The sequence below is a fragment of the Microtus pennsylvanicus genome, chromosome 5, assembly GCF_037038515.1.
Source record: "Microtus pennsylvanicus isolate mMicPen1 chromosome 5, mMicPen1.hap1, whole genome shotgun sequence".
Taxonomy (NCBI): domain Eukaryota; kingdom Metazoa; phylum Chordata; class Mammalia; order Rodentia; family Cricetidae; genus Microtus; species Microtus pennsylvanicus.
In genome coordinates, this window is record NC_134583.1 from 81,680,732 (window position 1) to 81,704,283 (window position 23,552).

Genomic DNA, 23,552 nt, shown 5'->3' on the forward strand with positions numbered 1-23,552 from the left:
TTTGACTTAACAGTAGATTCAATAGTTTACTTCTTTTTATCCTATTATTTATGTTTCCCTCCACTTTCCTTTCCGAAAGAGATCCTTGAACCCAATCTCCTTTGTTTAACTTTTTTTTTCTGACATTACAAATAACAACTTGTACCAAAACCCCTTAAATGATAATAAATATCCATAACCCACTTTTGGGGGACTGTGGAAATAGTTTTTAAGACTACGTCCTATTAATTGGTATGCTCGTAATCTTTGAGGGAACCTTGAGAAAATCAGGATACTTGTGAAGTCTTGACTGGAGCATTCTATGATGTTGTATCATCTCAATTAGTAGACTTAAAGCTGTTTTGGATGATGGAGCACCTGGACCATCCATTGCATTGGTGTCTGGTCCCCTTGCTCTGAAAGTACATAAACTTTAAAAGGTAAAATACATATCTGCATTATCAATTATCTGAATGGCTCTTCCAAATTTATGTGTAATGATCTAACTGATGAAAATAATCATTATATTCTTTGCTTGTTGTGGCAGTCCCTTGATGCTTGCTGGTTGCCTATCTTGTGCCAAGAGCAGAAATAAGAAGAACAAGACATTGTTTTGCTAATAAAAGTCCATAGTCTTCATGAGAGAATAAACAAAACTGGGCAGTAGGGATGGATAGTATTACAGAGTTAAAGGCAGCAAGGAGGGATAATTAGCACTTAGGATGTTTGGAACCATATGTCTTATATATAGTTGAAATGAGGTTACACCACTTGGGATGTTAATGTCCTCCCAAAACAAATGACTATGTAACAAAAACCACAGTACCATGCATGAGAAACCTACTTTTGGGTTGTTGGCAGAGTAGTCCAAGTATCTCCCAAAACAACTATAAGGTATTATTGATGTCCTGGGTGGCTTCCTAGAATTTAAGGGTAAGTCCTTATTGCTGAAGACATACACTTCAGACACAGAATTTAGAGGGGTCCAATTACATTTCACCCAGAAGCCTCCTCCCTGAGGATGAACTTTCATAGTACCAGAATTGAGATATAGGCTTCCAAGAAAGAAAATCAATCAGTATCTTTCCCAGTGTGGTACCTACGAATCACAGCATTGAGCAGCATGACAAGTTTTCCCTAATGGTAAAACAGAAGTACTTACGTTGGCAGTAACTGTCTAATTGGAGGTAAGATCCACTCAGTATGGCACAGTTCATGCCTGGTACTATGAACCTAGACAACTGCCTGTGGCTGGACAGGTCAGATACACTAGAGTAGACCTTATTACTGTTTTCCCAAACCAGTGTAACCTCTAACTGTATCCTTCATACTTATCCCTATACCCACAGATTTCTGTGGCTCCCATCTCTCATCAAAGTTTCTTTTTGCAGCAGACAGGGACCAATTCAGAAATCTACAACTGTCTATAACTGCTTAGTCCTAATGGATACATTAATTACACAACCACACACCTAAGTCTAGAAGAACATCAAAGAAGAGAAAGTGGAAGAATTATGTCCCACAGGATCAAGATATCTGCTGCAACATTGTGTCATCTATATCGGGAAGATGTATTTCCCAAACCTCAAGAATATGATTACTTAATCAAGACCTGAACAATGACAGGACTTGTAGGCATGCTAACAACGATAGTGGAGATCTGTGGAGTTATAGACGATTAATGACTGCTTGGAGCAAGAATCAGTCTTCCCCATGGACTAGGCCCATAATTGGTTATCTAGTATGAATTGGTAAGCTCTACACTTGTATAAATATCAGAAACATGAGTGCTCAAAAGGTTTTACTTACATATTTATTTATATATGTGTGATAATGATAATAATAAAGAAAAAGAGGCCATAAAGTTGAAAGGAAGTAGGAAGGAATAGAAAGGATTGAGAGGATGAGGGGAAATGATAAAAAATACTATACACATATATGAGCTTTTAAATAAACTTTCAAAAAAATACAAAAATTATCTTTTGAATTGAACTGGTATTTAAAGGAGAAATAGAAACTAACCATTTGCATGAACTTCAGGTCAACCAGGAGGAAACAGAGAGGTCAAAATGTCACCAGAATTAGTCCATGACCATGGTAACAGCCCAAGCTAGAAGTAAGGATTTGGGTCAGGCATCAAAGATCTCTGGATTTATTCCAAGAAGTCAGCAGGCCCTGACTATGCTCCCTTTCCTAGTTCCCTTTCTACCTACAGCCTCCAAACCAACAGACCCCAAAGCATTCACCAGCCCTGCTACATCACAGTGGAAATGGAAATGATGAGGCTCTGGGTTCAAGAAACCTCCTGCTGCCAGCACTGTGTGCTGCTGACACCCTCAAGGTGAGAGCCAGCGTTGGCAGGGAAGCTGCTGACTAGCATTGGTGGTTCACATCGGACAGGATGGAAGGCAAAGGCAGGTGTCATCTCATCACACACTGCCACAGCATGCCCACAGCACGGTAAAAGCCTGCCCCACCAAGTCTCTGTCAAAGGTACTAAAAAGTAGAAATAATGTTTTAGAGAATTAACTTACATGATGAAAACGTCCTAAAATCTCCAAGCCCCTTTACATTCTCGGGTCCCCTACTTACATGCCAGCCACAACCAAGGCTGAGTAGCCTTTGGGGTTAAAAGAGAACAGGTACACAAAGCGCTGTCTACCCAGAGCTCCTGGCTCAGGGGTAATGTATGGTCCTGCAGGTGCCACATGGAGGTTCCAGGTCTTCTCCTCTGTCAAGTACAGCAGTTGAAGTTTGTTCCTTATGGCTTGGCAGGGTATGTCCACAGGAGAAGGAAAAGGGACCTCTACCAAACCTGAGATCACCCAATGTGGCAGAGAGGAAGGCAGCAGGGCCAGCAAAGACTCAGCAGCAGGACAGAAGTCTCCTAAGGGCAACTTTGACATCCTTGTTCCTCAGAGTGTAGATGAGGGGGTTCAAGGTGGGTGCCACAGAGGTGTAGATGACAGACACCACCTTGTCCTTGTTCAGTGAGTAGCTGGAGGAAGGGCGGATGTACGTGTAGATGACGGTGGAGTAGTACATGCTCACCACGATGAGGTGGGCAGAGCAGGTGGAAAAGGCACGCTGCTTGCCCTCAGCAGAGCGAATCTTCAGGATGCTGGCCACAATACAGCCATAGGAGAGGATGATCACAGAGAAGTTCCCTACAGCCAGAAATACATCTGCAGCAAAGGCCATGGCTTCGTTCAGTTGTGTTGGAGCACAGGAGAGCTTCAGCAGTGGGGGAATCTCACAGAAGAAGTGCTCTATCACATTGGAGCTGCAGAAGGGTAGACGCAGCACCAGGCTTGAGTTCACACTAGTGTTAGTCAGGCTGATGGTCCAGACAAGTCCAGCCAGGAACACACACACCCTAGGGCCCATCCAGGCACTATAGTGCAAGGGGCAGCAGATGGCCACAAAGCGGTCATAAGCCATCGCTGAGAAGAGCAGAAGCTCTGCCCCTAGTGACCATGTGAAGAAGAAGAGCTGGGTCATGCAGCCCCCATAAGAGATGGTCCTCTGCCCAACCATGCTGTCCAGTAGCTTGGGTAGGATCGTAGAGGTGCAGAGGATGTCCACCATAGCCAGGTTGACCAGGAAGAAGTACATGGGGGTGTGTAGGGATGGGCTGGCACTGATTGTCACCATAATGAGCAGGTTTCCTGAGACTGCAGCCATGTAGAGACAAAGGAAGCTGAGGAAAAGTGGTACCTGAAGATGAGGCATCTCTGAGAATCCCAGGATGAGGAACTCGGTGACCAGTGTCCCATTCATCATAAAGCTGGGGAGGCCTCAGGATCCAGGAGCAGTGGCTTTTCTGTGGCAGCTCTGACCGTGTCTGAAGAGGAAATACATGCTCTTGTCTCAGTTTTTTTTCTATAATGACCCACCCCAGGTTTGTTGAAATCCACTAAATCGCAGACTATTTATGGTAAGAACAGAGCAATGTGCCACCCGGTGTAGTACGCATGGTTCTAGGTGTGGGACTTCTGGGAGATCTCTGTGACCACTCATGAACCTCGGGGACCCAGGGTATTTCTCCATTGGTAGAGATCTTTCCCCAGACTTCAGGGACCATGGATCATGGCCAGGAACACTCCAGGGGTGGAAATATCCGTGTCCTGGCCACAGGGATATCCGCGGGTTCCTTCTATTCAAGGCCTTAGAGAATGTGTGAGAGTGGGAAGGAATGAGGAAGATGGCAAGTGTCCCTCACCTGGACATACAAAACACCATCAACCGCGATCTTCAAGGGTGACTGGTGCCCTCACCTATACAAACGCAAACATTTATCTGTGTGTCATTGGAGCTGGGAATCAAGGCTTTAAATTATGGCACTAAAACAGGGCTCCAAGCATGACTAAGCCCTGTCTCACCTCTATACCCATGTAGCCTCAGAGTTAAAACTGCCCCTGAATTTAGAGAAGCTATAAAGAGAGTACACCTGCGTGCATAAGGGCCAACTTCCAAGTGATGAGGTAAGAGCAGGCTATACAGCTTCTCATAAACTATCGCAGGTGTACTGAGACAAAGTTTATGTTTGGAAATAATCAACTAGACTATATTCATTTTTAAAGGACATTGTTATTTTCATGCACATTTATACATTCAGAGTTATAATAAACATTTTAGTGATTTGAACTTAGACCTCAACTCTCCTGTGTCTTGGACAGTGTCTGAGAGCTAAATTAATTTCACAAGGCTGTGTTCCTGCAGTGGTGACCAGAAGGTAGCAGACCACATCACCTGTGGAACATGCTTTCTGGCTCAGGAGATGCTATGTAGTTCAACTCGAGTTCTGAGAAAGGGGTGCAGGAAAGAAAGAAAAAAAGGTGGGGATAGAAAGGATAGAAATGGGAAGATGGCAATATAAGTCCAAGTGCATAAAGACACTGAGGCAACGAGGAGAGACAGAAACACACACACACACACGCATGCACACATACACACACATGTGCGGAAGAGATTGAGACATATAAAAGCAAAGAAAGACACAGAGATGGGGGAAAGGCATAGAGGTACCAAGACAAGAAAAGAAAGAACAGAAAAGAGAGACAGAGATGAGAGAGAAACAGACAGGCTCTGAGAAGAAATTATGCTATGATTTGCCCAAGTTCATTTTTTTTTCAGCTGCTTACAGAAGTTTCTTGAAAATGGGAGCTAAAGTGAGATCTCATAATCCTGGATCACACAGGAAAACTCAATAATCCACCCATATAACAAAAACATTGCAATTAATATTTGAACACACTAACAATTAGTATAAAACTCACGTGGTAAGCCTATAGCATGAATCTTCCCAGACGTCCTCTCCAGAAACTTGCTTCTTAGCAGCAGACAGACAGACACACATAGACATATACAAACTCACACACATACCCACAAATGCACACACAAAAGGGGACATTAACTATCCAGATTCATTAGTAAATAGAATCAGATTAAATTTAAAACTTTTAAAGAGTATATGGTGCAACTCTAAGTAAAGAGAGGACATTAGGATGTCTGTGTGAGGACCAGAAGCCTTGCATTTTCTATAAGAGAACAGACAAGTGCTCACAGGGAGAAATCAGACCCTGAGGGACCAATTAGTCAGAACCACATGGGCTTCTTGAGCAGGACTGGCTGGGGAGATGACCAAGCCTCTCAGACAATACAGCACACACTTGGTAGGACCCGTGACCCAAGAGCTGGTTCTGAGCCCTGCTACCCAGGGAATTGCTGTCTGCCAACATCACCAGTGACAGCAGAGGCCAAAGGGAGCACTCAGGCAGATGAGATGTTTGTGCCTTGAGCCAATTTTCTTCCCAAACCACAATCTCTTCCATCTCAAAGAATTCTTCATTCTAGGTAGAAGCACCGAAGAGCCCAAGGGCAGACACCTTCCCAGCTCTATTGTCTGTCCTCTGACACAGACTGTGACTGGTCACAATCAGCTTTATCTGCTCTGAGTGGATAATGTCCTCAGGCAGGTGCAGCTGTCACAATTCTGCTCTTCACCCAGCGAACAAGAACAAACTTCACCCATGCACAGTTCTTCCTGGACTTGAAGTCATCCCGCCCTTAGCAAATTGTGCAGTACTAGTGTTGAGTGTCTAGGAGACTGCCCTATCCCCGTAAAGGTCATGTGACTTCTGTGACTTTTCAGGGACCCAAACCATTTTATGTTGCAACATGGCTATTTGGTTCTTCTTTGACCATAGCAAACTACCGTCCTCGAGTGGACATTACTTACGGTTTTGGCCACGGCACCTTTTCAGGTTGGGACTAGATGTTGACATAAACTTATTTTCCATCAGTAGTAGAATTCATGCCTTCATTGTCTTCTTTTTGGTTTCATGGGCACAATCACATCTCACTGAACTGCTTATAGTAGTTTGACTGGTGAATTAGTCCATTATTTCCCCAGCCCTTTGCTGTTTCTACCTCCTCCACATTCTCCACATTACCAACAATTACAGACATGAATATGTTGAACTCTGTGCCCCAGTACTCACAATTCCAGCCTGTGTCCAGTCATTTATGTGCTCAATTGCAATTTGTTGGTCATGACCCTGAGCAGCTTCCAAAGCAACCACAGGGAACAGTGCTGAGCTTGCCTCAACAGGGTCCTCCACACTCTACAAACCAACATGGGCCATGACCAGCACAGTGTGGGCAAGGCTGCATTGGTGCTGCATGAGCTCTAGCCATTGCTTCCAAGTTCTCAGCTCCTCCTGTAGCTGTGATCGAAGCTAGGACTTCAATCCCCAATGCCTTGTCATTGTATGTTGAGACAAAGAGGGATTATCAGAATCTAAGCACTCACAAAAGCCCATCATCTGGTTACAAGACCCCAGTACATAGGCCCATGGGGAAATTTTTATATTCAAGCCATAACCTTCTCCTTTCATTGAACAATCTCTGACCATTCTACTTGGAGGAAACAATTTGGGCGCTGGCTTTTCATGACATGGTTGTGTTAATGAGAGAGAAGACAGGAGATGAAGTGTTCAGAGTTGACTTTAATCCATGTAAGAAGGAGATGAATCAGAAATCAGGCTGCCCTCTTCTCCCTAGCTCTCTGTGCCCAGGATGTACCGCCACCACCCAAGGAAGTGATTGGGAGTTGGTTTCAAATCCACAGTCCAAACAAAGTCTGCTATAATAGTGAAAGTGAAATCTACCTCTAGATAGAGACATGCCCTTGTGGCCTCCCTTGAGTGTAAATCTACTTCAACAGGTCGAGACCAGCCTGGATTTGGGATGGTGGGGGTGGGTCACTGTTAGAAAGGTGGGTTCACCTTAAGATAATATACTTGTTGTCCTTGGACTTTGTCCCCCTAGCACATTCCATAGGAGCTGCCCTGAGGCTTGACTAGGTCTGCTGCTTTTCTGAGTCCTGACTCTGAGGGTCAGAACTATGCCTTTTGCTTTCCTTATGTCTTCTTCTCTTAGGTACTGGACAGAGCATGAAGATTCTTAAACTCCCTGACAACACTTTCAGTCTCTCTCTCTCTCTCTCTCTCTCTCTCTCTCTCTCTCTCTCTCTCTGCTGCCCACCATGTGGCTGTCTGCTGCCACAGCACAAACCTTCCTTCAGTCTTACCTTCTTTCATGGATTTTGTTGTTGTTGTTTGTGACCTCCCTTTCTGCTTTATTTTACTCCAAGGTAGTTAGTTGCAGGTTTGCAGTTAATTGACCTGGTTGTAGTAGTAGTAGTAATAGTAGTAGTAGTTGAATTTGCTAACACTTTAGGCTTTGTAACTGTTTTTCAAAGCTTCTCGCCGTGTCACATGGCTGACGTCCATGGTTGTCTGGTTGTTTTATTTCAAACAGAATGGTTCCATCCCACCTTCCCTTTTCCATCCTTTTCTTCTGGGCAGCTGCAAAATTTACAGCTTGCTGAACCCTAGTTTTTTCAGCTCTAAGTTGTCCATGTACTTCCTTGGGAGTTGGTTCTTAAGTTAAGGTATTAATAAGACTTGTAATTCAAGAAGGGACCCCAACTTTCCCTATATAGCATGATGGCTTCACCCAGACCCTGAAAATTTCCAGTAACACTTACTGTTTTCTTTTTAAATACTCACCATTTTCAAAATTTGTCATTGGTCTCATAAACTATTATTTAGTTCCCCCTTATAACTGAAAACAGATTTCTTTCTTATAGTATATTCTCCATAGTTTCCATCCTTTCAGATTTTCCTCACCTCCCAATTCAACCCAAATCCATATTCTTTGTTTTTCTCTCTCATTAGAAAAGAAAGATGCACAAGAAACACACACAGACAACTCAGAAACACACATATTCACACACACAGAAAATCCATAAAACAACAAAATTAGAAAATATAAAGTATTTTAAGGTTAAGGAATAGCAAGAGAAACATGTGAAAAACGCCTCCAAAATACCATTGAATTTGTTTTGTCTTGGCTATCTACTGCTGGGCATAGTTCTATCCTTAAGTGTGGTTTGTAAACTGAGTGAGTCTTGATTGGAGAAAACTAGTCTTTCTATTATGACAGGTTGTCACTTGAAGATAGCTTCCATGCTATGATGGGGGTTTGTGTGGACTTCCCCTCTCAGTGTGGGCCCCAATATGTTTAGACTTGTACATACATGCTGCTACACCCTCTATGAGTATGTACATGTATCAGCCCTGGTGCCTAAAAGGCCTTATTTCCTTGGTGTGTTCCATTTCTACCTGCTCTTTCAAACTTTCTGCTCTCTCTGTGGTATAGCTTCCTGAACCTGAGGGAAGGGAGTTCATGGAAACATAGCAGTTATGACAAATTATTCCAAGGTCTCTCCCTCTTTGTATATTTTCCAGTTATGGATGTCTTTATTAACTCCCCTCACCAGCAGGAGTAAGCTTCTCTGCTGATGGCTGAGCTATGCACTAATATATGAGCATAACAACACCATTAGGAGTCAATTTTAGCACAACAGTAGTGTTTGCATTTCCCTTACATTCTTTTTTTTCTTTTTTTATTGAGAAAAGGAAAAAAAAACAAGTTTCCGCCTCCTCCCAGCCTCCCATTTCCCTCCCCCTCCTCCCACCCTTCTCCCCCTCCCCCTATTCCTCTCCCCCTCCCTCTCCAGTCCAAAGATCAGTCAGGGTTCCCTGCCCTGTGGAAAGTCCAAGGTCTTCATCCCCTCCGTCCATATCTAGGAAGGTGAACATCCAAACTGGCTAGGCTCCCACCAAGCCAGCACATTAAGTAGGATCAAAACCCCGTGCCATTGTCCTTGGCTTCTCATCAGCCCTCATTGTTCGCCATGTTCAGAGAGTCCAGTTTTATCCCATGCTTTTTCAGTCACAGTCCAGCTGGCCTTGGTGAGCTCCCAATAGATCAGCCCCACTGTCTCAGCGGGTGGGTGCACCCCTCGTGGTCCCAACTTCTTTGCTCATGTTCTCCCTCCTTCTGCTCCTCATTGGGACCTTGGGAGCTCAGTCCAGTGCTCCAGTGTAGGTCTCTGTCTCTATCTCCATCCATCACCAGATGAAGGTTCTATGGTGATATGCAAGATATTCGTCAGTATTGCTCTAGGATAGGGTCATTTCAGGTTCCCTATCCTCAGCTGCCCAAGGAACTAACTGGGGACATTGCCTTGGGCTCCTGGGAGCCACTCTAGGTTCAAGTCTCTTGCCAACCCTAAGGTGGCTCCCTTAACTAAGAATTGTGCTTCCGTGCTCCCCTATCCAACCTTCCTTTATCCCAATCATCCTTTTCCCCCAAGTTCCCCCCATCCTCCCCTTCTCCTTTTTCTCTCCCCATCTCCCCTTACCCCCATCCCACCCCACCCCCAAGATCCCAATTTTCTCCCCGGCAATTTTGTCTTCTTCCCATAACCAAGAGGATAACTATATGTTTTTCCTTGGGTTCACCTTCTTCCCTTACATTCTTGATCTATCTAGTAGCAGATTCTTGGCTTCTTGTTCTCAGAGTGAACCTTAAGTCCATTCAGATAGTAATCGGTTACTCCCACAACGTTTGTCCCACTATTGTACCAACCTATCATTCACATAGGTCACCATTATAAATGGAAGGATTTGTAGCTTGGTTGGTGTTTACATTTCTCCTCTGGTAGCATGCAGTGTACCTTCTAGTACCTGAACACAAGTCAGTAGGGGTGAGGCACTAGGAAGGCACAGGTTTGAATTTTTAATTTACAAAGATTTATGTAGGTATTGTCTTCGGCATACTATCAGTTTGTGGAGAGCAAATAATACCCTTGTATTTGTGGAGGCAAATAATAGCCTTGTTTTGGAGTTTCCACAGGGTTCCTACAGACAGCAACACAATTGGTGTTACACATTCCTGGCACTGGAGGCTTCACTTGGTGACAAGAGAGGACAAGTTGGTGCTTTGTCTCTCCTACTTTTTTGGTGATTCCTTTTAGATTTCTATCTCATATGTATATATTTTGAGAAACTTCTATTGTTGCAGGCTTCAATATGACCCATCAAGTGTCTTTTAAAATATCTGTCCCTCCTTGTATTCCCTCCCTTACCTGACTTCCATTCCTTTTTCTATTTGATCCTCTCGTTCCAGTCTTCCCCCTCTCCTCCATTCATCACTCTATTCTATTTCCCTTTCCTTTCCTCCCGCTAATACCTTACTCTATACCTAACCTCTCTGGTTATATAGATTGTAGTCTTCTTATCAAACACTTAACATCTAAGACTCACATGCAAGTGAATAGCATGTTGTCCTTTGAGGTCTGGATTACCTTACCTAGGAAGATTTTTTAATAACTTCTTCCATTGACCTGTGAATATCATGATTTCATTTTTAACAGGTGAGTATTTTTCCATTGTGTAAATATTCCACGTTTTCTGTACTCATTCAACTGTTGACAGACATCTAGGCTGTTTCCAATTTTGACATTATGAATAGGACAGGAATTAACATAGATTAGCAAGTGTCTCTGTAGTAAGATTTAGTGTCCTTTGAGGATATGCCAGGAAGTGGTGTAACTGGGTCTTAAGTAGATCTATTCCCAGATTCCTGAGGAACCACCACACTGATTTCATAGTGGTTGTACAATGAAGTTTGCAGCCCCACCAGCAATGGGTAAGCTGTTCCCCTTGACTCATATACTCTCCAGCATGAGCTATCATTTCTTTTACTTATCTTGCCTCTTCTTACTGGTGTAACATGAAATATTCAAGTAGTTTAGATTTGTATTTTTTGAAGACTAAGGGTGTTGAAAATGTCTTGAAATGCTTCTGAGCCATTTGTGATTCATCTTTTGAGAACTCTTTGTTTAGTTTTGCATATTTTTAGACTAGGTTTTTATTTTCTTGATGTCCAGTGGTATTAGATATTATCCTTCTATTGGATGTGTAATTGGAAAAGATCTATTTCCATTCTGCAGCCTGTCACTTAGTCTGAATGATTGCTGTAGGAAGTCGTACAGCTTGTGGTGACCTGCCTACTGGGGCATGGCCTCTTTTTTTTTCCATCTTTTTTTTTATTGAGAAAAGGAAGAAAAATAAACAAGTTTCCACCTCCTCCCAGCCTCCCATTTCCCTCCCCCTCCTCCCACCCTTCTCCCCCTCCTCCCACCTTTCTCCCCCTCCTCCCACTCCTCTCCCCCTCCCTCTCCAGTCCAAAAAGCAGTCAGGGTTTTCTGCCCTGTGGTAAGTCCTAGGTCCTCCCCCCTCCATCCATATCTAGGAAGGTGAACATCCAAACTGGCTAGGCTCCCACAAAGCCAGCACATTAAGTAGGATCAAAACCCTGTGCCATTGTCCTTGGCTTCTCATCAGCCCTCGTTGTTCGCCGTGTTCAGAGAGTCCAGTTTTAACCCATGCTTTTTCAGTCACAGTCCAGCTGGCCTTGGTGAGCTCCCAGTAGATCAGCTCCACTGTCTCAGAGGGTGGGTGCACCCCTCGCGGTCCTGACTTCTTTGCTCGTGTTCTCCCTCCTTCTGCTCCTCATTGGGACCTTGGGAGCTCAGTCCAGTGCTCCAGTGTGGGTCTCTGTCTCTATCTCCATCCATCACCAGATGAAGGTTCTATGATGATATGCAAGATATTCGTCAGTATTGCTATAGGCTAGTGTCATTTCAGGTTCCCTATCCTCAGCTGCCCAAGGAACTAACTGGGGACCTCGGCATGGCCTCTTTTATTATATATGCTGATGCAGAGCCCGTGTCTGCCCCTTATTCCATGGCTGCTCTTTTGGATTGCTAGATTCAATCTCTGTTCTCTGTTCAAGCAGAGAATTCTGATTTGTGAGTTTACCCCTAAATAAATAACCATCTATTTCTCAATTCTGAGTTAGTGTGGGATTTCTTTAAAGCATCCATTTTCACAAATGATGGTGCCTTTGCCTTAAAGAGGATTTTAGGTTTCATGTGGACCAATTTATTAATTGCTGTACTAACTATTCTATTGGTGTCCTGTCCAGAAAGTCTTTTCTTGTGCTAAGGAGTTCTAGACTATCTCCACTTTCATTCTATCAGATTCATGTATCTGGCCTAGCATTGAGGTCCTTATTTCATGTAGAGTTGAGTTTCATGCAAGTTAAAAATCCAGTTCTATTTTCATTGTTCTTCTTTAATTAAATTTTTTTATTACTTTATAAATAACACCAATCAAAATTTACACTTCCTCTCCTCTTCCCATTTCCCTCCCACTCCCGCACACACCTTCCCTCCCTCCCCCTCAAGCTTTGAGAGAGGGCAAGGTACCCTGCCCTGTGGGAAGTCCAAGGCCCTCCCCGCTACATCCAGGCTTAGGAAGATATGCATCCAAATAGAATAGGATCCCTAAATGTCAGTACACGCAATAGAGACAAATCCCAGTGCCATTATCATTGGCTCCTCAATCTGCCCAAATTGTCAGCCACTTTCAGAGGGTCCAGTTTGATCTCATGCTCATTAAGTCCCAATCCAGCTGGATTTGGTGAGCTCCCATTAACTCAGGCACACTTTCTCAGTGGGTGGATCAACCCCTGGTGATTCTGGCTTCCTTGCTCATATTCTCCCTCCTTCTGCTCTTCAACTGGACCTTGGGAGCTCAGTTTGGTGCTCTGATGTGGGTCTCTGTCTCTATCTCCATCTGTTATGGGACAAAGGTTCTGTGGTGATATTCAAGATAGTCATCAGTCTGACTAAAGGACAAGGCCAGTTCAGGCACCCTCTCCTCTACTACCCAGGGTCCTAGCTGGGGCCATCCCTGTAGACTCCTGGAAAACCCTCCAGAGCCAAGCCTCTTGCCAACCCCAAAATGGCTCCCTCAATTAAGGTATCTCCTTTTCTTCTCCCATATCCATCCTTCATCTCAAACATCCCACTCCCCCAAGTTCTCCCCAACCCTCCTCTTCTCTCCTCTTTCTTCCCCTCTCACCTTCCCCCACCCACTACCACTCCCACGCCCCAATTTTTTCCCTGCAATCTTATCTACTTTCAATTTCCAGGAGGATCTATATATGTTTTTCTTTGGGTTCACCTTATTACTTAGCTTCTCCAGGTCATGAACTATAGGCTCAATGTCCTTTGCTTATGGCTAGAATCCACTAATGAGTGAGTACATACCATATTCATATTTTTGGATTTGGGTTATCTCACTCAGGATAGTGTTTTCTATTTCCATCCATTTGCATGCAAAATTCAAGACATCATTGTTTTTTTACCGCTGAGTAGTACTCTAATGTGTATATATTCCACACTTTCTTTATCCATTCTGCATTAAGGGATATCTAGGTTGTTTCCAGGTTCTGGCTATTACAAATAATGTTACTATGAACATAGTTGAACAAATGCTTTTGGAGTATATTCCCAAGAGTGGTATTGCTGGATCCTGAAGTAGGTTGACTCTCAATTATTTGAGAAACTGCCACACTGATTTCCAAAATGGTTGCACAAGTTTGCTTTCCCACCAGCAATGGATGAGTGTTCCCCTTACTCCACATCCTCTCCAGCATAAGCTATCATTGGTGTTTTTGATTTTTAGCCATTCTGACAGGTGTAAGGTGGTATCTTAAAGTTGTTTTGATTTGCATTTTCCTGATAGCTAAGGAAGTTGAACATGTCCTTAAGTATCTTTTGGCCATTTGAAATTCTTCTGTTGAGAATTCTCTCTTCAGTTCAGTACCCCATTTTTAATTGGGTTATTTAGAATTACTTTTTAAACTTTTAGGTTTTACATGGATGTAACCAGCACATGTTGGAGCACCAATTTGTAGCAGGAGGCTGTTTGTTTGTCCCAGTTGCCCAGAACTGAAATAACCACACAGAAACTGTATTATTTAAGTCATTGCTTGGCCCAATAGCTTTAGCTTCTTATTGGCTAATTCTTGCATATCAATTTAACCCATTTCTATTCATCTATGTATTGTCATGTGGCTGTGGCTTACTGGCTAAAGTTTCAGCACATCTGTCTCTGGTGGCGGGTCCATGGCTTCTCTCTGACTCTGCCCTATCCCTCCGATGCTATGTGCCAAGCCAGTTTTTTATCCATTAATCAATAAAAGCAACACAGACAGAAGGACCTCCCACACCGTTACTGACAATAAGGATTTTAGACTATGATAATGCTTTGGCAACACTGAAAAGGAGGAACTAAGAACAAAATAAAAGGGCAAATTGCTATCCTAAAAGATGTATGTGTGTGTGTGTGTGTGTGTGATTTTTGTATGTGTGTATGTGTGTTTGTGATAAACATGAAGGAGCATAGACATTACAAACTAAAATAAAAATGTTTATACTACTTCTGAATTTTAAATATACAAAAAAATTCCCAGACTAAGGATGCCATTTTTTAACTGTATTATATTTCTGTACATAGTGAAACTGAAGACAACTGACATCCCAAAACCTTTGACTTGGAGAGCAAGTGTGAGAATATACATTGGAGACGTGAATTCATTTGAGGACACATGGCTGACACTTTTTTGAGGAACTAGACTTTCAAAGAAGCAGTTTGATGAGTATAAAATTCCCCACAGCTCCAGGGGAGCTGAGGCATGCTACAGAAGGCTCTTGGATCTTGGATTCCTGTCTTGCCTAGCTCACGTGGATACTCAATCTCTGCCAGTCAAGGTCAGGATACAATGTGTAGATTGTCCCTTTCCACACAAAATTGTTCATTACAACATCAATACAGGCAGTGATGGCCCATGAAGCTAGAGAAATCTGAGATCCTTTCCTGGTGAACTTAAACCAGTGAACATCTAACCCTGAGAGCTTCTCTGCTATGTTTTCAGCTGAGACTTGGGTGTGAAGAAGTGAGCTCCAACTGGGAAAGCATCTGAGTTCCTGCCATGGCAAACAGAACCTGTGGCTTTTCATTCTGCCCTTGGGGCCAAGATCTTTTTTATTGCCACTTTCTAATGTTGACATCACAGATAGTTGCAAGGCCAGCCACCTCAGCCAGGGCCCTGGGGTAGGCTTCCCATGGGGCCAAGACTGCTAGGGATTGCATCACACAGCCAAAGCTACCTAGATTTAAGCCCAGATTATCTGAAGCTAACAGATACCTCTGTACTTCTCAGGACCAAAGCATCCCTGAAGCCCAAATGTTGTGGTGAGGACATGACCTAGCCAATAATCTTCTGTAGGATACAGAGGCATCTCTCTGGGCCGGGGTCACCAACCCTATGGCAAAGTCTTAGGGACATATCTGGAAAATATCCTTCCTTTCAAAAACCTTAAAGTGTATTGTTACTTAAGTTTCACTATCCTTTCTTTCCTGTCAGCTGTTCAATCGGGAGATGTAATTATACAGTCTTGGGGTTGGGATTGGAGACACAGGGTCTCTGATGTCAGAAGAATATAAATATATTGCTATGGATGTTTCTGAAATCTAGAGAGGAAAATCAACAGGTTCAGAAACACCTATCACAGAGAAGTGAGATAAAGGACTGAATAATGGCTAATAGTACTCTCTCTCTCTCTCTCTCTCTCTCTCTCTCTCTCTCTCTCTCTCTCTCTCTCTCTCTCTCTCTCTCTCCAGGTTCCTTTACACATACTCTGTTGGATATCCAGACCCATGCCTATGGACATACAGGTAAGCTTAATACTCATGTACTTTTCCAGAGTTTTGAAAAACAGGGATATTTTTTCTCCATGTAGATTTCATGTGTCTTTCTCACAACTAAACAAAGACATGGTAGGACCACGTTAGTTGAGGTTTTGGAATAAGTAAGTCTCAGTTCTTCAACTAGGAAGTAGAGTGATGATTGGGGGTGACTCAAATATTTGTGGGTACAATCCAGCAGGAGTTCCTGCATCGAGCTCCTTAGCCTCTCTGGGTCACCTGTGACATTTCACCCGCATCCTTGTGGGGATGACCTGCAGAGCTACTTCACTTTCCCCAGGAGGAGGAATGACCCTGGATTCACTCTTTTCTTATTTTCTCAGGCTGTCCGGACAACACAGACACCAAGCTGCTCCTACCTCCTTTGTACAGGCAACTAAAGTGCAGGTATTAAAGGTAAGTGTGGGACAGGGAGCATATTCTCACATGTTTGACATAGTGATTAACTCTTAGATGTGTGAATGCTGACAAAGAGGTATCTTCAATTGATTCTGGCCTCACAGACACATAAGGTAAAGGTTGTATGGTCTTTAAGGGACATCAGTGGCAAAATAAATAGATGAAGTCCAGATCAAATTGCATTTTATGTCAGTAACAAATGCTATTTAGAATTGGGATTTCCTAGGCAGGATTTGAGATGTTTCTGAAAGTGTGCTCTTGTTTATCTTAGCTTCCTGTATTTTGTCTGCTAAATCTGGCAGCTTAGTCTATTACTCTTGGTACTCAGGGACACCATGTACAAGTCCCAGCCACCGCCCAATGACCATTAGAGCTCTTTGTGAAATAGAAGGTCTACTGGTTGTGTGTAGACTGATCTGAGGTTGTATGATAACAGAATTATGAATGTCCCCAGGAGGAAGTTTGCAGGCGTGCCGGTCCAGTTCATGCCATTGTCACATTGATCTTGATTTGCTGGGTTTAAGATGGAACTAAGGCAAGCACAGCTGGGTGTCACCAACACTACTCTCCTTGCAAACCCCTCTAAAGCAGGGATGGAGAAATGGGGCTTGGCATCATGTGTGGGGAATGCCTGTAACTGAGCTTCCAGGACTGTTGTGTTATAGAGCACTCTACACTGGGAACATGTGAAATGCTCTACTGTGATTGTTGGACGAGAGCAGCCTGCCATACTGTGTGCATTCCATGTAGCAGACTACAGAGTGTCAGGAGCCAATTTCCTCCTAAAATCATTACAGGAACCATCACCCTGGGGAGTCTGCAGAGAACCCCACACCCATAATTGTGTTAAGAATGGTTCTATTGACAAAGCCTACCCCACACCCAAATTGGCTGTTAATGAGAGCTATCTGTTAGCGGAACCCACCTCGCATTCCAAACTATCTAGGGAGCTAGGTGTGTCAACTTCCAGGCCTACAGTGACCTGACTGAAGATAACCTGCTGCCTACGTGACCAACGAGGACCATGTGACCAACGTGAACCACGCGGCAAGAGCCCAGAACCCTGTGCCCATCCCCCAACTCCTTACCCTATAAAAGGTTGTATCTCGTCCCTAATAAACGGAGGCTTTGACAAACTTTGCATAGCCTTCTTCCTCTTTCTTAGCCCATTATCTTCCAGGTAGTGCCTCTCCGTGACCCTGGAATAACTGAACTGCCAGGCGGGCTACTAACCCTAGACTAAGTAGCCTGCCAAGGCAATCAACAACAGAGGAACGTCCTGTCACCTGTCACTCTTAGCTTGTGATTCATAACTCACATTCAGTAATGTTCCCTTCACGATGCCCTAATTGGCAGAGTCTGGTAGTAGGAAGTGTCAAGTGCCCAGTACACACACAGTCCAGCAGGACCCAGTCTGGGTTGCCACAACTCCATGTCTTCTCAACAGATGCCTGCATTCTCATAATTTAGGGTGTGTGTTTTCTGAATAGTGACTGGCAATGTGAAATCCTACAGGGATGGCTTGGTTCCTTCAGATGGCTCTCTGAGCTGCCTTGCAGGAACTGGGGCTGCGATCAGCTGAGTTCCTATGGCTCAAGGTCTTGAGAGACACCCTAGATTCCTTAGGAGACCCCTTTTTCCCCCTTAGCTTGGGTATGAGTGTTGAATGTTATGTTCTAGATTAGTGTCCTAGTGGAATAGAGTTCCAAGACAGGAAGTTCTGGGGTCATTGTTGTCACCTGCATGAGATGTCACGCTGTCACAAAGACCACATTGGTTATGTCTCCAGAGAATCGGTCACTCAGTGAATGTTCTGTATGTTATTCCCCACAATCTCAGGCAAGCAGCCAGCACCAGAGGAAACTGTTCTCCCTGCCCCTGTGCCTTTCCACAGTCCCACTGATGAGCATGAGTGACCATGTCTTTGTAGCATCCAGACCACAATCACCAGTCACTGTGTCCTCATGGATGGCTCATGTGACCATGGCCAACTCTCCTCCATGTGTGATGATGTACAGCATGTATGGAATTGTTTGTTCAGGAACTTGTACTCAGGGTCCACCCATATTCATAGCAGAGCCCATGTGGGGTGTGTCCTTGATCTGATCATTCCTTTATCATGTGATCCATGAGAATAAAATTTAAACTTTGTTTTCTTACCAGAATAGGTTCTTCATTACACAACATTGAATATTAACTGAGATTTAATATATTTTTTGTTAATTAGAATAAAGGTCATTCTTTTTTTTTTGCCAGAATCTCAAGCTACGATTCCCATCCTAAGTGTACACAGTGTTATCCATGGCTCCTGAAAACCAGTCAGTTGTGACCATGTTCATCCTACAAAGCTTTGTAGATGACCCCTGGATCCAGGATGCCCTCTTCTGCTTCTTCTTTATCTTGTTCATGGTGGCCATAGTTGGCAATGGCCTGATTATCACAACCATCCACAGAAGTCCCAGCCTCCACACACCCATGTATTTCTTCCTAGTTAACCTTGCCCTGATGGATGTGATATGCACTGTGACTGTCCTACCCAAGGTCCTGCAGAGCCTGGTGACCGAGAACACCATATCTTATGGGGGATGTCTCCTACAGATGTTCATCTTCTCCTGGGTCCTGGGCTCTGAGCTTCTGCTCTTCTCTGCTATGGCCTATGACCGTTATCTTGCAATCTGCCGGCCATTGCACTATGGAACCCTCATGAGTGGCAGGGTCTGTGTGGCCCTTGCAACCTTTGTGTGGTTTACAGGGGCTCTCAATTCCTTGGTACTCACTTGTCTAGTGTTGCCATTGTCCTTCTGTGGTCCCAATCTCATCACACACTTCTTTTGTGAAATCCCTTCTGTGCTCATGCTGTCCTGCAGCCCCACCTTTATCAACGACATCATGACTGTCATTGCAGACATGTTCTTGACTGGTTTGAACTTCCTCTTGACCATGACATCCTATGGCTTCATCATCGCCAGCATCCTGCGCATCCGCTCAGCTGAAGGCAAGAAGCGTGCCTTTTCCACCTGCTCTGCCCACCTGATTGTGGTCACCCTTTATTATTCCACTGTGCTATATACTTATGTTAGGCCAGCCCTAGGAACTGCTGGTATGCTGGACAAGGTCATTGCTGTTCTGTACACCACTGTGACCCCATCTCTGAATCCCCTGATTTATACCCTGAGAAATAAGGAATTCAAAGCATCCTTTAAAAAACTTTTATTTCCACAATGATGACATGATCTTTGAGTGGAACTCTGGAAGAATTGGGCAAGGAGTATAACAAATCACTTAAGCCTTTATTTAGGCATCTCCTGATTCTGGCGGCCACAGGCTAAGTCATGACCTGAGCTAAGAAATACATACTTTTTACCTGATAACACTGATTTCTACTCATTCAAATGTTTTAGATAAGTTTAACTATTTATACCTTGTACTTAGAAATGTGTTCAAATATGTTCAAAGCTATTAAATATTAAGCTATTTCTATGACTTACTAAATCAAATCTAGTTAAATCTCGAGTGCAGTCCTTTTAGTGAAACCCATTTGATAATATCTGAACCCCTGCAGAAAAGACCAAGAGTGAATGGCTAAGGAGTTAGCGAATAATGAATCCTGCCCACACTTGTTCTAGTCATTTGCTGACCTAATTTTTCTGTGTTCATCTTTCTCACTCTTACCTCACAGTTTTCCCTGGTGCTTGGTTCATTCCCCAGGTTGAGGGAAGAAAATCCTCATAGATGCCCTGAGTTACAGGCTGAGTCTTAGAGCCTAGGATCCCCATGGAACCTTCCCTGATTTCAGCATCCAAAGATGTGAGACCAGAACCTGATACTGACATGATGTTCTCTTGTCAGACATCACGTCATTGCAGAGGTTTGTTAAATCATAACTCTGATGTGGACCTCAGCATTTCTCCTGCCTGGATGAGTTTTGTATAAACTAACCATCCATCAAGGTTGCTACTATTCAACAATGCTTCTTGTATGTAGTGTTAACACAGTGAGCTCTGTTCCACTGTGACAGGAACTTAGAAATAAAAAGCTTATCAGATGCATTTGTGTTGGTGTGAGCATGTATACCTTGAGCCTTTCACACACCGTGGGGTTTGTCTATATCCTAGAGAGTCACGTGACTAATACAGAACAGATGGTTTACAAAACATGATAAACAGATGAAAGTAAGGAGTGTGGAGAAAAATAGCAGGTAAAGCAGAAGCGTGCCAGTGGTTTATGATTGTGATGGTTAACTTAATATATTCATTGTTAATTTGGCTGGATTGATTTCCAAAAATTTTCCTGAGAGACTCCTCCATGATTATCTCTCAATTATTTCTAAAGACAATTCACTGCACAGCTGTGTATCATCTTCAAAGTGCATAGTACAAGTTGCACTTGGACAGGGAAGCATGGGATAAGGGGTGGGGGAGAAGAAACCAGTTTAAATTCCTCTGTTCCCTGCTGCTACATGGTAAGGAAACAGCTCCACCTCACCTTCCACTGCTACAAGGCTTTGCATTCAATGATTCCAAAGTGATGTGACACTTTTGACTCGTAAAGGAAGACTGAGGGGTAGCGTGTGAACCGCTGAAGAAGAGCACTTGACTATACGTAAAATAGGGAGAAGACACTGAGATCAGATCATTTATTTACCAACGTTCATATTGATATAGTGATGTACGCATACCGGAAGTATAGCTGATAAGCAAGTACTTAGCTCAGAAAAGCAAGGCTCTCTGTGTCCCTTTGGGCAGGCAACATGACTTTCTATATAAAAGAAGAGCAACTGTCAGGTCTTGGGGTGACGTGTATCAATATTTATTTGGTGTACATAGACATGTTTCAACTAATCAAAACTACCAACATGGGACAAAAACACACATCCAGGTTCTGAATTTGAAGGCAATTTTCTATAACATCCACAGTCAAACACAAAGACAGAACACAAAGCACAAAGACAGGAAGATACTCTTAGTAAGGCAGGTGAGAGACAGGCTTACAGTGTCAGAACGGCAATGTACATATTTCCAACTAACATCGAAGGGAGTGCAAAAGTCTCTTCAAAGCATCCTTGACATTCTTGTTCTTCAGTGCACAGGTGAAGGGGCTCAGTGTGCAGCTCAGGAACTCGTACATTCCTGCAGGCAATTAATTTCTCTCTGGGCAAGTTGGAAGGCGACACTGAACTTGGATGATTAATAGAGAGCATAATGATGTGGTGTAAATGGAGACTGATTCTTCATTTCCTGACTGCCCCTGCCCCGAGTAATCACACAGAATCGATATTAATTAGAATACTCTTTGTCCAATGACTCAGAAGTATTCCTAGATATCTCTTAAATCTTAAATTAACCCATTTCTATTATGAGACTTGTGGTTTGTTTCTTCTTGCTTCTAGGGTGGTTACATGGCACCTGCCTGACTCCGCATTCTTTCTCCCTGCATTTAGTTTAGTTTTCCTGCCCATCAGTATTCTGCCCTTACATAGGACAAAGCAGATTCTTTATTAACCAATTGTAATAAAACATATCCATAGCATATAGAAGGGAATTCCATATCAATGTGGCCTGGTAGTTTGCATGTAGTTGGACCCCATAATCACATACGGAGTGGCAGTTTTAGGAGATGTGACTTTGTTTGAGAAGGCTGGAGGAAGTGTGTCACTGTAGGGGTAGGCTTTTGAGGTTTCCTAAGCTCAGGATACCGCCCAATGTTTCAGTCAACTTCCGTTTGCCTTCTGATCAAGATGTAGCCAGCATCACATCCGCCATCCTCCCCACCATGATGTTAACCTCTGAACTGAATACCAACCCCAATGAAATGTTTTCCTTATAAGAGTTGTCATGGTGATGGTGTCTCTTCACAGCAAAAGAGACATTAACCAAGACAGATGAGATGAGTAGGTAGGTAATGCCTTCTGCTTCTCCCCAGCTGAGCACATGTGCTGGATGCTGGTGATGATGAGGCATTGGGCGCACATGGCAAGTTGCTTAGACCGACTGTATCCTTGGATGGGGTGGTGAACATGGGGCTCACAGAGGAAACATACCTCCGCTATATTGAAAGGCTGAGGGGTGGAGCCAGCCTCCAGGCTTGCAGCAACCACAAAGCTTAGCATTTCTTAAAAATGCTCCTTGTCAGTAAAAGATATCAGATACACAATAGGATAAATTGAGACATAATAGACCTCTAAGCAAGACACAGCATGTTTTAAAAACAATGTACATAGGCTTGGGAGAGAGAGGAAAAACAGTATAGATAGTAATAAAAAGAAATAGCTTTAAACAATAAAAGAAAGTCTTTAAAGATAGAGTAAAAATAATATAAAAAGGCACACAAAGATGAAAAATATGCAGAGTGTCTGAATGATGTATATTGATGCGTTTTCCTTTAATTTATTGAATATTTTGTAATTTATTTTGTTTTAGTTTTTTAAACAGAAAACAAGCTGTCTTTTTTCATTTTACATACCCATCCCAGTTACCACTCCCTCTCTTCCTTCTTTTCCCTTCACCAATACCTTCCACCACCCCCATCCACTCCTCAGAGAGAGTAAGGCACATTACCTTGGGTAAAGTCCAAGGGCCTCACACTATATCCAGGCCAAGCAAGACTTCCATCCAAAAAGAATAGGTTTCCAAAAGTCAGTGCAAGCATGAAGGAGAAATCTTTGTGCCACTACCTGTGGTCCCCCGCAGGCTGCCTCAGCCATACAACTGTCACCCATATTCAGAGGGACTATTTTGATTTTGTCCTTGTCCGGCTGGAGTTGGTGAGCTCCCATTAGCTCAGGTAAACTGTTTCAGTGCGTGTCCCCATCATGGTCTTGACCTCTCCTCATGTTCTCACTCCTCCCACTCTTCAACTGGACTTTGGGAGCTCAGCCCTTTGCTCTACTCTGGGTCTCTGCCTCTGCTTCTGCCAGCCACTAAATGAAGGTTCTATTGTAGCATTTAAGATATCCATCAGTCTGATTACAGGGCAAGGCCAGTTCGGGCACCCTCTCATGGTCATTCTTATGGCCTTCTGGGAATCTCTCCAGTGTGAGGTCTCTTTCCAGCCCCATAATGGCTCTCTCATCTCTGTCCTTCCTCCATCTCAAAGTGCAGCCTGCCGCAACCATGGATGCCCTCACTGACAGGAAGA

General features: G+C 43.5%; 2 protein-coding genes across 2 annotated transcripts; one reads left to right on the top strand and one right to left on the bottom strand.

Annotated features, from left to right (window-relative positions):
- Nucleotides 1-2,844: 2,844 nt before the first annotated feature.
- LOC142851002 (olfactory receptor 13G1-like) lies at nt 2,845-3,762 on the bottom strand. The gene has a single exon (XM_075974894.1). It carries the CDS (start codon nt 3,760-3,762, stop codon nt 2,845-2,847), a length of 918 nt encoding a protein of 305 aa, XP_075831009.1.
- Nucleotides 3,763-18,716: 14,954 nt separating this feature from the next.
- LOC142851003 (olfactory receptor 13G1-like) lies at nt 18,717-19,640 on the top strand. Its single transcript, XM_075974895.1, has one exon. It carries the CDS (start codon nt 18,717-18,719, stop codon nt 19,638-19,640), a length of 924 nt encoding a protein of 307 aa, XP_075831010.1.
- The last annotated feature ends 3,912 nt before the right edge of the window (nt 19,641-23,552 follow it).

Coding starts and splice junctions, on each gene's coding strand:
- LOC142851002 (XM_075974894.1), bottom strand. CDS start 3,762: ATGATGAATGGGACACTGGTCACCGAGTTCCTCATCCTGGGATTCTCA.
- LOC142851003 (XM_075974895.1), top strand. CDS start 18,717: ATGGCTCCTGAAAACCAGTCAGTTGTGACCATGTTCATCCTACAAAGC.